This window comes from Corvus brachyrhynchos, unplaced genomic scaffold, assembly GCF_000691975.1.
Source record: "Corvus brachyrhynchos isolate BGI_N302 unplaced genomic scaffold, ASM69197v1 scaffold89, whole genome shotgun sequence".
Classification (NCBI taxonomy): Eukaryota; Metazoa; Chordata; class Aves; order Passeriformes; family Corvidae; genus Corvus; species Corvus brachyrhynchos.
The window spans coordinates 3,046,538-3,062,694 of record NW_008246063.1 but is presented as its reverse complement, the minus strand read 5'-3'; the positions used below and the strand labels follow the sequence as shown (position 1 = coordinate 3,062,694).

Sequence of the window (16,157 nt, the reverse complement as noted above, 5' to 3'; positions counted from 1 at the left end):
TGATAAAAATAAAATAACTGCATGTGAGGAATTTAGTGGTTTACTAACACTATAGGAAGCTTTTAATTTAAGAACCATTCCAAGACTACTTCCCCTTCAGTAATCTAAATATTTCTACAAGTACTGTCATATGATCTTAGACACTTTGTGTTATGGCATTACAAATATGACAGCAGCATTTTGATTATGCACAGCAAATCTCTCAGGGTTTAAAAGGTATGTCAGGCAGCATGTATTCGATAACACATTAAATGACACTTGGAAAGGTATTGAATAATTTACATCTTATCATAGCTCTTTCATGAGCATTTTACACAATTCCTTTCCACAAGCTTCAAAACAATATCTGACTTTGTTTTTAAAACCGATTAAGTGTGTTCTGCAATGTGTACCATGCAAGTTATACTGCCTAATAAAAATGGAACTGAGACTGGTACACTAAGTAACAAATTTCCACACCATTAACTATTCACATCTCATCTACCATGTGATAGCACCACTAGCAAGGGAAAGATTCAGGAATCTCCTCCTTTCTAAGCTGTGATTTCACAGTATTATCAATGAAAAACTTATTGTGAGGGAAAATATCCATGTAGATCACAGAAACAATGCATAGAAGAGAATATGCAACATTCTTGAAGCCCAGGTTTTAAACATTCCTCATTTCTTTGAATTTGTGGAATTTGTTAAAATTGGGATCCTAAAGAGAATTTATAAACTGAAGCGTGCCAACTGTGAAATCTGCTAAAATATAGTAACTCCATTTATGAGAAATTAAGTATAGAATATTTACAGTAATTTTGCAGAAGGTATGTGCAGCCTTTAAAATAGCCAGCAACTTGTGCACAAATTGTGGTTATGAACATAAACCACTGAAATAGATGCACAACACCCCTGCAATGAACTAGCAACCACAGTAATCTATTCTTTGGTTTAATCTCTATTTGGTTTATTGGTATTTTACAACTGTGAGCTCCCCATTTTCTCTAGTAGACTACTGTGTGTTTCTGCAAATAAATTTTAGTTTCCTCTTGTCCTTCTACCAGGAAAGTGGACAGTTTCCTCCCTTCCTCTCCTGAGCGTGTACCACCAGCTTACCCTCCTAAAAAGCTGAAGAAACTTAGGTCATGAGACTTCTTTTAACCAACTAACCAGTATCATGAAAAACCTCAGCAAATGTGCCCAGGCTATGAAAAAACCCCCAAAATTCTGCAGTTATCTTTCTACTGTTCATTGCTCCTGGTATAACTTGAGAAGATCACAGTCAGAAGGAAGGCAGAGGTCACTTACTGCTCTGGGCCACAATGTAAGTTAGTTTAACAACCGAAAAGTTTTTCAACAGCAGAGGGATAAAATTATTTTTGACTGCATTTCACTCATTTCAAATCACATTTCTCCTACTCAGTCTATAGATAAGTACAACCAGTACTTAACAATATCCTTTTGGCTTTATTTAAATAACAAGATTTATCCTTTTAAAATTGCAGCTGTGTGCTTATACCACAACTAGAAAAACTTGCAGATTTCAGCACAAATGACTAGGATATTTCTGTTCCTATTTTATGCTTCCTCTAAATCCCAGGTTTCTCCTCAGTTTGCAGGAAACCCCTTACAACAACAAAAACCTCTGAAAGCAAACAAAACATTGCTCACAGCTCCTAGTGAAAAGTTTGGTGGGTTTGTTTTCCCCCATTCCATCACCTCTATTCCACTACAAAAGGATCTTTCTTAGTAAAACAAATTACAGAATATTTTTTACAACAAAGCAAAAAGACTTTTATGACTGACATTGAACAGATTTATACTCTTACTTCCATTCTTCTGGAGGGTGGGCTAATTCAAATTTCTCTCTCACATTGGACACCCCCATGTCCAGGTGTAGCCAGTGAACTTCCTCAGACTGCAGGTGACTGAGCCGTAACCCATAGCAGGCCACATTTTTCACTTTTTGACTGTCCACAATCTTCTGAATTATGCCCTAAAAGAGAAAACACACACTCCTCACAAGCTGTAAAATACAATATATATATGAATTTTTAAATTTTAATTATTACCATGTAATACCCTACACAAAATACTAAGCAGCACATAGATAGAAACTTTATTAAGAATACTAAACATATTTGTCAGCTACTCTTTCACACCTCTAGTTACAATGGCTGAAATCTTCCTAGCACGGCTTCAGAAAACATCAGTAAATATGTTCCATGTGTTTATCAGATTTAGGCCAGCATCTCCTCTATGTAAAACAGAATAACATAAAAGCCAAAATATTAAAAGCAGGTTTGTGGATGAAAGCAAGATTTATTAGCTCAAGAAAACCCACCAGCAGCCTTTAGAAGTTGCTCTCCATCAAGAACCAGAAAATCATCTTGGGACTTTCATCCTCTTTAGTGCCCCAACAGCCAGGATTTCACAGGTGACACCACAGCCCCTTGGTTTCCTTTCCCCTCCTTCCCGAACTCATTTGAAATGCAGCACAGATCCCTTCTTTTATAGGAAACTAGGCAAGAGACAATTATTTGGGAACATTCTCAAACACAACAAAGGTTGTTTGCCCTGAGGTAAATTTCAGAGCTTGAGGATCTCTTGCCCAAGAAAGGAACCTTTTACATAAATCCGTAGCAGATTGCCGTGTCAGACATCAGAAAGGTCTGACATGCAGTAACTAAAAATCGAATGTGTTAGTGGAGCAGGGATGAGCAACCTTTCAGGTGCAGCGTGCCAGGCTGTCCTGCTCTTATCCCGATTAGGGAGCCAGCAGGAGCTCCGAGCTGCTGCCTCACAACCCCGTCAAAGGGAAGCCGTGTCTCCCTGCAAGACGACAGATCCCGCCGGCGGGAGCTCAGAGCTCAGCAGGAGCAGGGGCTATCGCTGCTCCCAGACACTTCTTTCAGGAATTCACAGGCCTTTGCTTCTGCGCCTGTAATGGTCTGAAAATTTCCTACTGAAAACACTCATATAAGTACACACACAGATGCACGCAGAGATGCACAAGTTGCTGGTTCTTGCTCAGGATTCCAGATAAACGTCACCACATAACCAGTGGAAGTTCTACAGGAGCCAGAGGAGCCTTCTGCAGTGAGTTAGAGAGAAGGTTTTCTATAGGATGACACTGTGGGTCTGGGGCACAGGTCTGGTGAGGAGCAGCTGAGGGGGGCTCAGCCTGGAGAAAAGAAGGCCTGGGGGGGGATGTGGGGGGTGGTCATTACTGCTGTCTACAACTCCCTGACAGGAGGGTGTAGCCAGGTGGGGTCAGACTCTTCTCCCAGGTAACAAGGGACAGGATGAGAGGAAATGGCCTCAAGCTGCGCCAAGGGAGATTTAGATTGGGTATTAGGAACAATTTCTTCACTGAAAGGGTAAAAGCTTTGGAACTGGCTGGCCTGAGGAAGTGGTGGAGTCACCAACTCTTGAAGTGCAAAAAACATGAGGATGCGGCACTTGAGGACATTGTTCAGTGGTGAACTTGGTTGTGATGCTGGGTTCATAGCTGGATCTGATGACCTAAGCAGTCTTTCCCAACCTAAATGACTCTGATTGCTTCCCAAAATTTGTTTTATACCCCAAAGAAATTGTTTAAAATCCTGATTCTACAAATTAAGCAAGCAAAAAACTAACTGCAAAAAGAGAATTAAGGAAGCACTAAATCTGAATAGAGGGGGAAGATGACACATGTAGGAGTGGAATCATGCTGTTGGTGAGGTGATATCAAGCTGTTAAATCAGCTCACACATCCCCTCAAACTGCAACCTTTAAATAATCTTTCAGAAGCAACGCAGTGCACAGAGAAATGTAAAACACAATTCTTTCAAGCCTACAGGAAGGAAACACAAGCCATGTTTAGTAAGTTCATGGGGACTGAGTTAGAAGAGGTTCCATCAAGCCCAACAGGACCCTGTGTCCGAGAGCAGCAGTGTGAGCATCCTCAGAAGCATCAGTTTGCTTCAGAACCCACAGCCCCCAATTTCCCTTGTCTCCCATGCCCTGGAGCTGGACATCCAGTGCTAAGTGGATGGCGAGGCCAGACCTGAAGGAAGATGAACAGCAGCAGCAAAACAAGCAGGAGGCTTGCAGAGAATGGTATTGTGTGGGAGGGGAACTTCACAACACTCTGGCAAACCCAAGCTTTCAAGCAGCTGGCAGCACCACAGACTCACCAGCCACAGCCTGTCCCGACAGCCAGAAGGTGCCCAAGCTGCCAGAACAAAGGTCTGATGCAAACAAGAACTCCCTGCAGGCACCTCAGTAAAACAACTCCAGGAGGAACCGGAGTGGCCACAGATGGGTGCCAGGGGATGAGGCAACACCAGGCAAGCACACAGAACACTTCCCCCAAGTGCTCTCCTAACCTCAGACTATTTTTATCCCACTGGATTTCCCAAGCCAAGCATTGTTTCTGTCATTCATCAGCCTACAATGAAACTCTTCCAATTACTCATCCTGTCTCCTCTTAAAGCAGTTCACTTTCTGCAACCTTCCCCAGCAATTCCAAAGGTCTATTATCAGATCAGTGAACGGTTTTAAATCTGAATTAAATGTAAATTGTTTAAGTTTGTTTCTTGCCTGCATTTGAGGCTCTTTGTATCACAAACTACAAAGGAGAACAGTTGCCTGTATCCCTGGAAACACTTACCACCACCAAGTACTCTCAGAAGCAACAGAGGCATATTTAACCTCTTCTTCACCCAAAGGACAATCTCTGCTTAGTTAGTAAAGCCTAACATTTTGGCAGGACAGCTCTCATCCAAAGGGAACGGTGCCAGCTCTTCTACATGCAAACAGAAGAGACTCATTCATTTTAATATCTTCCTGCACCCTGCACAGAGCGTGTAACATACAGCATTACATTTTGGAAATCCATCCCTCCCCCCATCTCTGACACTGTCAGTTGATAATGAAAATGGTACATGTTCTTAGATGATAGTTACGCCTGCTGTGATAAGAAATGGCTTTGGAAAGGAAAAAATTATGGTAAAATTATCTATGACCATGAACCACTAAGACTACTGATGCCTAAGGCTCAGCTGAAACCATTAGTGTTTACTCAGGAAAGAATCAAGATGGGCACCTCAGACCCTCTCTAGTCTTCAGGCTGGGATTTCAAAACGACTGAAGAAGTCAGGTGTCCTAATTCCTGCCAAAATCGAGAGAGATTTTAAGCTTCTGTCCTTTTTGTATCATCAATTGAGTCTCAACCTATCACAGAATCAAAAATAAAAAATAAAAATAGACATATCTTCTGAATTACATAAGAAGGGTATGTGGCGAGGTAGCTGCTGTCACCCCAAGAAAATAATTAGCAACAATTAGTACGTATTGCAACTCAAGAAAAAGTCAGCAAAAACACTAAGGAGACAGCAGAATGGGTGCAAAGGAGGTCAAGTGCAGGTGTTGGAAAATATATTCTAAAAAGCCATGTACTGTCAGGAGGGAAGAAGTGATGCTTTATGTGAAACAAACACATTAAGTGCTTCTCTTCTCTCTTGTTCAGGAAAGCTGCAGAGCTCATTCCAGGTGCTATCAACCCCCAGTCAGAATCAAAAACCGGAGAAATTAGGAAACATGGTGATTAAGACGCTCAAAATGGCTGGTTTGCAAGGGAGACCTCTCTAGTAAAACATCTATTTGCTTATATACCTTTTTTTATTAATAAACCAGAGAATTTGAATTTTCAAACATTTAGAGCCACACATCCCATCAGGAGAACCCAGCAGCAGAACAGGGCAGCTCATCCAGCCCCAGGGACTCGCACAGTCCTCACTGCTCTTTCCAAACAGTCCAAGATTAATCCCCAAGACTTGCACTGGCGCTGCAGCCAGCATCAGGCCAGTGCATTTAACTCCCTTAAGTAGTAAATAACATGTTGCATCTCCTCAGGTCCTGGGCAACCTCCACAGACCCAGTGGAGACACCTGAAGTGTCCAACAAAGCCACTGCCATCACTCCAGGATGGGTGACAGCCTCTGTGCCTTCCACGGCGGCTCTGTGAGGAGCCCTGCCAAAGCAGCCCGATGTGCTCTGTGGCAGTGATGAGAATGCTTAATCAGAAGTTTCCAGACTAACAATTTAACTGCTTAACCACTGCACAGTAGCAGCTACAGCATCCTGCTGAGACATGTCACCACAATCTTTTAACTGGAAACACGTCCAAAGAAATCTGAAATCTCTCCAGACTCTACTGCAACCAGCCTTGCAGCTCAGGAAGCTCCTCAGACGGATTACTGAGGGGAAAAAAACAGGTAAGGACCAGCAGTTTGAACATGGACTACAAACTTCTGACCTCAATCACAGCTAGAAGTACTTGTTGGAGAGCTTGACTCCAGCAGAAACCTAATCCAGAATGAGATTTCACTTTGGGTACAGGGGATCCCTACATGAATATAAATTCCCATGAAGAGTTTTCATGTGTCTGTTGGCAGCTCCCCACAACTGCAAGGCAGTCACACAATCATGTGCCACTTGACTGCGGTTTACCGTAATCACACTGATTTTAATTAGGTTTCTGAAGCTGACATTTACATCCTGAACATAAAATAGACTAGTACAGCTGAGCAAGAGAGAGTGGGAAGCCTTCAGAGGAATTTCCTATCAAAAGGCAAGGGATAGCTGACCTTTCCTTCCCTTTACCCCAGAGAGAAGAAGAAAAAGCTTTTTCTATAGGTAGAAAACTGGATTGCAGTCACTTCTACTCATTTGTCTAAAGGACCCACAGATACACATCACAGCTAATTTAAAAAATAGATTAATATTTGCCCTTAATTAGGAGGATGTGCCCAAAAATAGAATTTACAGTACAGTACATCAAGGAGAACGTTGAAAAATCAAGACAGACCAAAGAAAGGCTGAAAGGCACACAGTACCCTTGGCTCTCCCAGTATTTATCAATAATACTTCAGGCTTCTGTAAATGAGTCAAAATGAATTGCTTGCTTGTAAATTAACAGGACTGATGTGCTACTATGAATAAACTGAAGACAGAATAATATACTCCCAGTGTGACTACAAACCTAATTTCCTTATTTAGTAGGAAGGAGAAAGTTTCTTGCACCAGAAAAAGTCTTTAAGTAGCAACTCTGACATAGGCACAGCGTGCTAATGTTTGTGCAGCACTTCAAGTATGTCAAACACAATATTTAATATATCAAGTATTTTAAGTCCTGATGACAGATTTATATGGGGGGCTGAACAAAAGTAAATGGCAACAGTCTGATGAAAATTAATTTATAATTTCCATAAAGAAGAACTCTAGAACATGCTCACAACACCAAATTCTGGGCTGTCCTCTGATAACACTGTGTCTGACAGTCAAAGCAAAAAGCCCACATTCCTCTTTCTCTCATTACTGTGCTTATCCAGCAAACACATTTGTGTATCACATGATAAACAAGATTGGGAAACTGATGCGGCTGCACAAGAACTCTGCCCCTGAAGCCCAACAAGTTAATATCAAAACCACAGCCTGAACACAGGCTGTCCTGGTGGCCAGGATCCTGTCGCCATTCCAGCACAGAGACACCTCAGCTCAAGCGACACATCCACCCAAGTGCCTCAGAGCTTTTCATATTCAAGCCACAGTCGTATCTGTCATATCAAATACCCCTCCACACCCACACAGAATTCCACAAGGAACCTTCCAAGCACACGGTGACAGTGCTGACAGAGCAGAGCTGGTACAGCCCTGCTTTCTAGTCTTCTTGGATTAATCAGCACTTTTCTGATCCTACTGCACACTTCCCAAATAAATGCAATGCTGTTTTAAAAGCTGACCATAAATTTAGTTTTCCAGAAGCTTAACATCCAAAGTGGCGTGGGCAGCAGGGCAAGGGAGGGGATTCTGCCCCTCTGCTCCCTCTGGTGAGACCCCACCAGCAGAGCTGCACCCAACTCTGGCGGCCCAGCACAGGAAGGACATGGAGCTGTTGGAGCAAATCCAGATGAGGCCACCAGGATGGTAAGAGGGATGGAGCACTTCTCCCATGGAGCCAGGCTGAGAGAGTTGGGGCTGCTAAGCCTGGAGAAGATAAGCTCCAGGGAGAACTTGAAGCCCTTTCCAGTGCTCCAAGAAAGCTGGAAAGTGACTTTTTGCAAGGGTATGAAGTGATAGGATACAGGCAAATGGCTTTGAATTCAAAGAGAGTAGGTTTAGACGAGATATTATGAAGAAGTTTTTTTACAATGAGGATGGTAAAACACTGAACCAGGTTGCCCAGAGAGGTGGTGCATGCCCCATCCCTGGAAACACTCAAGGCCAGGTTAGACTGGGCTCTGAGCAACCCAATCTAGTTGAGAATGTTGCAGCAGGGCTGGAATAGATAACCTCTAAATGTCCCTTCTAACCCAGATTTTTCTGTGATTCTATTATTTCACTACTCCCTATCCTCAGATGAACTTGCAAAGTCTAAGAGCCCCCTTGGATCCAGTTTTTGTACACTTAAACATTGATGCAGGACGTTGACTTGAAGCCATCTACAGATACAGATTTCTTCAGAAAAATGCCGAAGGGCTATTTAGATTGGCTTTAAAATGTTATTTTGCATGTGTGTCTCATCTAAGGGTATCATGAGTATTTTGCACAAGTAAAAGAGGCATTCTAAAGCCCAAGGGTACTTTTGTCTTGTAATATACTGATTATCATGGTACCATATACCTTTTGTTTACATTTCAAGATCCATCATTTTGAATTATTGTTACCTTTTTCAGGTTCTCAGAAGGGAGGCACCTACAAAATAACAATACAACCACACCTTGTTACCTGGTACAATTCATGCACGCACACAGCGGAGAAAAGGAAGGAAAAAAAGGTAAATAGTACCAATTTTCTAGCTCTTATACTACACCAGGAATGATTTTATACATTTTTGCACACATCTATTTGATGTTTGAATCGCTGCACTCCAGTCTGCTTCCATACATCAGATAGTTCTACTGCCTCAAAGCACGTGTATCACTGTACACATGTAGAAATGAGATTTGAATACACAACAGGTGCTGTAAAGAGCTGACTTCACCAAAAATACCAACCCAGCTTTGACTCCTGCCAGTGCTCACAGCCTCTCTCCACAGAACTTTGTGTGACCAACTTGCTACCCCTGTTACTAAATCTAACAAGAATCCATTTTAAAAGAGAAACCCAGTAGATAAAAACTTATCCAATTAATACTTTTGCATCTCCTTTACAGATTGGAGTAGATATACCAGAGCAGCTCTACCCCATGCCCATTCTCCTACACCTCTTCAAGCTTCTGGCTTGGGAGGAACTGAGAAGCAATAAGCACATCTGGCCATTCCACAGTTGGGTAGCAGTGAGTTCAACCTCTGGCTACCTGTCAGTCAGTCAGAATCAGTATTGTGTTGCCCAGCTCTGCTCCAGACTAGCCACAGTAGATGTCTGGCACCTTTTGTCCAGATATTGGCTCTAAATAACATGGGTTTGAAAAAGGGGGAGAGGAGAGACTTGGAGGACAGAGATGAAGGTGAACGAGTGGAATCACATCTGGAACTGAGGATGGGCTGACAAGCCTCTTGCCCTTTTCCCGAACAGACAATATCCTTCTTGGGAAATGCTGGAAACCAGGAATGATGCTGTGGATGAGAAGGGATGTTCATCAATAAGGCTTTAATACTCTATTCACTCGTGCTGCAGTAGGAGCAGTAGCAGCACTGTGCCAGCATAAGCAGGCATTTCCTCCCCCCCCAGCCTTCTCAGCTGTGTTAGTCTGCAAGACAATGCAGCTAACAAGATTACAGAACTGATCTGGATTTAAGACATCAGCAAAACAATAATTCATTTTAACTTGGACTGAGTTTGCCAAAACAGCCACGCCACCTATGCCAGCACAACTACGGTGGTAGCATGAGAAAACAAACAGCAAGAAGGAAGCTGGCACAGCTGCCAGATCAAACACGCATTTTAACTAGGATAGCATTTGAACCACAGACCTTTGCACTACAGGATCTTTCCAATCCTCCACCACAAACTGGATCTCCAATCAAATACCCTGCTCTCCTGCGCCAATAGATGAAAGTACAGCATGCACTGAATGGGAGAGGCAAACAGGAAAAAAGACGCAACACATACGAACACAGTAACACAGCTGAATAAACTGCTTTAGTGAAGACCCAGCTGAATGTGCTTCAGCCCTTCCCCTAAAAAGCTCAGCTTGGGGAACAGACTGGAATACACAAACTTCCAACAAGCATCCATGCCTTCTACCTGTGAGAAGTAAGATTTTGCAGGTGGGTAGGGAAGCTGATGAATTTGCTTTGGTCTTTTTCTAGATGGATGGGACATAGCCAAAGCATGCTCCTTGCATTCAATTTTTTTAAGGCTAGATATATCCTTCCCCTTAGCTAAGGATGTTCTTTTTTAATTCAGCTTTTTGAGTTCTTATTCTGTCAATATTAAGGAAGCTGACATTTCAAGGTGGTACTGCACAGAAAAGGAAGAAAAAGACATTTGAATTATGAACAGAGAACCCTGAACACTATCTTTATTTGTTCAAGAGCTCTAACCATGCTTCTCTCCCAACTACAAAACTAAGGACAAAGCTGACAGGTTAAAAGTTTTAATGCTACCTCTATCCAGCTTAGGTTTTAGACAGTGTAGCAAAACTGGAAGAAAACACAACTTTCTGAGAATCAAGGTACCACGCATGTCTGGCAATAACCTGGTTTGAGGTTTGTAGTTGTTATTTCCACATAAATAATGTCTTTACTTCTCACAACTACTAGTGAAGAATCAAGGACAAGCTTTAAAGGCTGGAAGTTTAAAAAAAGGAGGTGTAATGGATACAAGCTGGCCACCTCTGGGGTGGAAAAGGAGACTGCACAGAAGATCTGCACTTCACCAAAAGCCACCTGTAAGGACTCACACAAGGTTTCCTAATGCCTGTTTTCTAAAAACCCCAACTCTTCCCTACCCCCTCAATCTGCTAAATGCATTGCACTCTTCTTTTTTTATTTTTAAAAATTCGGTTACAATTCTGCTTCAACCACATCTGAAAACAGAGGTCATTTTCTCCCAAGTGCTGATCAAGACCTGGTGGCAGTGTTTACTTTCAGGGTGCACTTGAGACCAAAAAATTCCATCTCAGCAACACCCACCTCCTCACATGCCACACCTGAGGCTGGGAGCAGGGCAGAGCATGTCCTGCATTCTCTCCAAGCCCGAAGCCTGGAAATCCCTCTTTGTGCATAAGCACCTAGACACCACATCCAAACAAGCCATACCAACATAAACAATGAAGATAAACAACCTTTCTTCCCCTGGCAAATGCGTGGCTGTGTCTACATACACATTCACAGAAGAAGACCACTGTTTGCACATTCATAAAAGCCTTTTCTTTCTTTTGGAAATGCCTTTAGTATAACACCAAAGAAAAAGAGGGTAAAGAGAGCATGCCAGTTCTTTGAAATCCAAGAAAGCATTTCCCAGAATTGAGAAGCTGCTCTTGCATCCACTGCAGAACACAGCCTTCAACCCTCTGAGGAAACAGCTGTCTTTAAGGGACTAAATGTGTCCAGAACAAGCAGAAGTCCACAGCCCAAAGTTCTCCTCAAAGCAAAGCCTACATGTAGCCACACTGTTGCTTTGGTGAAAGATATTCTAAGACAAACAGCAAGGAAATCACAGTCTAGCCTTTTAAGGAACTCCTAGAGAAAGCTGAGTTCTGTTCATATGAGCTTAACCACCTGAGTTTTAATGAAAAGTGTTTCCTTCATGACTATAGCCTTCTTCTGTGTGGAAGGCATACAGCTAAATCACTGTTTCTACTCTGCTCTTAGGATGTAACTTTTTTTTCCTCCTTTTTTTTTTTTGACAGGAAAATGCCCTTTCCTCACTGCTGTCAAACACATCCTTTTCATTCACAAAAAGCAAACTGGATTTCATTAGTTTTCTTTTTTAGAAAGAAAACTCCAACTTTACTTTCCCTGGGTACATTCTATAAAGTCCTCTGACTTTAGCAGCAGAAACACCTTTAATTGGCTCATCTGGAGATTTCAGACAAAGTGTGACTTTGAACACTGGGAATGTACCCCAAATACTGGAAATGTTCCCTAGCTAACGTCCCAGCAGCTGTGCTGACCATGGAGTAGTCCCAAAAGACCTTTTTTCTTTTCCTTTTAATTGCAGAGCTGTCTCAAAGACATTCACCTTTGAATATTCCTTCAGAGCTCCTTGGAAACAAATCCAGCTCCAGACTCCTCCCTCAGGTTGTAATTCAGAAGAACTGGAAGCTCTATGGCAGACGGTCTCCTCCACAAAAGGAGGCATAAAAACCTTACAGGCTATTTTCATCTTAAATTATTCAGCTTGGTCGAAGAGCAGTCATTCCAATGGAATGTAGGCTTGTACTCCAACAAGGATTTACTGTTTCTAAAATAAATGTCATGGTAATACATCAGTGCTAGACCTTTACTACCTGCACATTCACATTCAACAGTCACTGTCCCAGTTTAACAAAATTACAAAAGGAGGACATTTGTTAAAAGAAGGAAGCTTAACAGCTACCCATCACGTTCTTTATCAGGACAGAACAATACAAAAATCCCACTCCTTTTGGAAACATCCATCCAATTAAAAGTACATGTAAAAATTAAAAATTAAAGCAAGCCTCAAGTAACTGCTACTTGCCTGTTCTTTTGATCGTGCTTTTATAAAAAAAGGCATATTCTTGCTTTAAACAATGATACATAACTGTGAACTGAACCCAGCACTGAATTTCTTACAGCAACTGTAAGTTTTGTATCCTTAAAGTCCATAACCACATGTATTTCTGAGCTGGAAAGAAACAGATTTAATCTCTGCTTTTGTTTTCCAGGATTTTACATACTTCTCTGAAAAGATAGCCTCTATTGAAAGTACCACATTAAGAGCCCTGGACATTTATCCACAGGAGAGGTTTGCGAGGTTAAAAACAAACTGAGATAGTTTTTCTCCTCTTGTACCAAGTAATGCACTTTATGAAACAAATGAATCAGATTAGAGATAGCAAACCATTGTACTTAAGCCAGGGAGCAAAAACGTTTCAAGTGGCACCCAAAAAACCTTATTCCACGTAAAATAAATGTATGTGATTGATGATAATGCTTCTGGTTGTTGTTTCTCTGATCTGTCCACTCACCAAATTATCCCTGACCACAGATATGAGCTTACTGAATTGACAAGAAACAGATTTTCTGATCACCACCAATGAAAATCCCTGGATTTCACAGGTCTGCGATCAAGATCACAAGACCTACTCCACTGAGGAATGCTCTTGGGCCTTCCCACAAGCAGCCATGATAGGAAATAAACAGTGGGAAAGGGAGATAAACACTCAAAACTCTTTTTTATTTTAAAATTTCATTTTCTTTTGCGCAAAGGAAACTTAATAGAGGGCAAAAGGAGAAAATAAGTCTCCTTAACTCTGTGACAACTCTCTCCCTCCAGCAGAATCACATCTTTGTAGTGGCATTTGAAGCACTGTTGGAAGGAAGGAGCAGATGGGAACCTGCCTCTACAGCAAGAACCTCACAGCAGAGAACAACCCCACACACCACCTACCACCCTGCAAGATTCTGCTTTTGGAGGATAATTAAAAAACAAGCAAACCACAAAAGCATTTGACACATTAAACTGGGCTTCATTACAGTTTAGATACCACAATACCTCAAAAATTGAAATAAATGCAGAAAAGGTAAAACCTCAGCATTCGAAAGGATCTAAGGTCACAAAGTGTTTTCATGCATATATAACACTTCCACAGAACTCTAACATTACAGACACTTATTCTTTAAAAAGTTACAACCTTTGGGTTTTTCCCATAGATGAACTGAAGAACAATATTGTAAAAATACAAGCAGCAGGTGACCACCAGGAGGGAGAGGATGGACAAATGGACTTTCTGAGGGGAAAAAAGGGACTCTTCAGAGCTCCGTTTTCCCACACTATGGGGAATATTCCTAACAGTATTTTTTTCCCTAAGTGATGTACACATTTATATTTAAACATTTTAAACATGTAAATACACACATCTTACAATTAAACACATTCATTTTTTATTATTTTTTTAAAACATGCAAAATGTTTTTTAATGTCACTTTTATCCCAGCTGTCATTCCTGCCTTGAGGTGTCACACAGGTTGGTACCACTTAAAGCTTCTCAATTTACTCAAAATATACAACAGGTCAATATTCTTTTAAAATAAACCACAAAACTTCTAGTGTTTTTGCCTCCAGATTTTTACCTCCCATTTTTTAAGTTAACAACCTAAAAATGGCACAAGAATGCTAAAAACAGACTTACTCGGACATCTGTAGCATCTCCATGCCGGATAATGCTGGCCCACGTGGTCGGTTCATTGCTGGTTTCAAAGTAGTGGAAAACCTTTAGGACTCGTTCCATGGCCCCCGGGGAACGCTCCATCCCAGTACTGAGGTGAGTCTTTGCACCTGAACTCGGGGTGTGATTTAAGTTTGGGTCAAGGTAAGCTGCTGCCATGGTTTTGCTAGATGCTAGGTATCTGTCATATTCTAGGGAAAGGGAAACAAGAAAGAAATTAATCGTAGTTATACGTGAATCTTATTCTGCTTCATACGAGGCATGTACTGGAAAACCATGAAGATTCACTTCCTTTTTGGAAGGCAACTGAAAAAATTACATATCTACAAGAATAAAAACCTACCCAGCTGATTATCAGAGAGACTGCAAGCCTCCTGGAGCAAGTGACCTGAACTTGAACAACACCATCATTTACAGAATGGTATCTTTCGCAAAACCTCTTCTGTTTGTTTCTCAATGACTTAACCCAGGGTCCCAGAAAAAAACGTTCAAGATCAAACAAGAGCCTTCAGTTTGAACAGGAGTTTCCATCCCTAAAATCTGCCGAGTCTGGTCTTACAACTCTAAAGAGGCATAAGGAAACTCCGGCACTGAACTGGAGGTTCTCCACTAAGAAGCCACACACCAACACCAGGGTCTCCTGTTCCAAGGCTAAAACACTGAAAACTTCACTCATTTTATGCTATTTTGGGAACCAGTGGGACACAAAACCATCCAGATCTAAGTTCATTATTCAGTGAGGAACCATTAAGAACACAGCTATCCCTCCTCTCAACAATTCCTGAACAAGTGACTAAGTTTTATCTTCCACCAGCCTGATTCCAAAATCTGGTGGCAAAAGGCACAGATCATGTTATGAAGTCTGCATGTCGAAGGAGAGAGAAGAAAATTGCCTCTTGGCTACTGCTCCTAATTAGTCAGCCACAAGCAGATGGCGTCTGCAAAATCAACGCAATCCAAGAGAGAAAGAGCAAAGAGTACCTCTTCCCTGCCTGCCAGTCTAGAGCATCATTCCAGTCTGCTGGCTGAAGAGAGCAAAGGACAGCAGGGCTTTGCTCCAGGGCTTGGACAAGTGCACAGAGCTTTCCATAACTCCTCCTCAGAGCGAGCAGCCAGCGGGGAGGCAGTTTTGAAAATGTGGAGAAGCTAAAAATAAATTCAACTTGATCTTTTTGGCATAGTGCTCTGAACGCCTTCCTGGTAGTAAACTGAACGCCTGAGCCCTGGCTTACTTCACTGAGAGGCGCAAGAGAGATCCTTGCTTCCAGCTGAGCTCCCGTAATGCCTGGCTGCCCCTCAGAGCTTCAGCCACCGCCTTGCCACCCGCCACGGTGCTCTGCTGACCTCCCCAAAAACTGGCTCAGGAAACTACCAGGGGGGAAAAAACCCAAAACATAAAAACAGGTGATTTGATTTTCAAGGCTGGCTTAATTTCATACCACGGCTGCCTGAAGCTGCCAAACAGGAAGAGAAGCAGAAGCAGTCGGCAGTCAGGGTGAGCGAGAGCATCTCCCCCCCAGCAGCAGCTGGTCATCACACCAGCCAAGTCAAAACACACCATGAGCTCAGCTAACAGGAATTAGCACTGGCAATATCAAGGCTTGAAATCTTCAGACTGTAGATAACAATATTTGCAAGGCTAAAACCCGACTGGAAGTCTTAAGCATCTATCTAATTCAGACCCACCAGATAAAGAAGAAACAACAGCCCATCTGGGCAGGATGTCCTTACCTCTTGAATAAATGGTTGGATTGCATTCAACCAACAGAACTGTAAGAACTTAACACCCACGGACAAAAGGCCTGCCCTCAGGGAAGATGGTAAGAGAAGC

The 16,157-nt window shown here is 42.1% G+C and overlaps 1 protein-coding gene across 10 annotated transcripts in view; it reads right to left on the bottom strand.

The window, feature by feature from the left end:
* PTK2 (protein tyrosine kinase 2) overlaps positions 1–16,157 on the bottom strand; it is a 179,152-nt gene that overhangs the window by 95,120 nt on the left and 67,875 nt on the right. For all 10 annotated transcript variants that reach the window (XR_001865994.1, XR_001865995.1, XR_001865987.1 and 7 more), the window contains 2 exons: positions 14,291–14,517; positions 1,812–1,978 (listed from right to left, as the gene is read on the bottom strand). Coding sequence is in view for 1 of the 10 variants with exons in the window: in XM_017746659.1 (XP_017602148.1) it covers positions 1,812–1,978; positions 14,291–14,517 (394 nt within the window). In the remaining 9 variants the exon portion in view is untranslated. The remainder of the gene's footprint in view (positions 1–1,811; positions 1,979–14,290; positions 14,518–16,157) is intronic.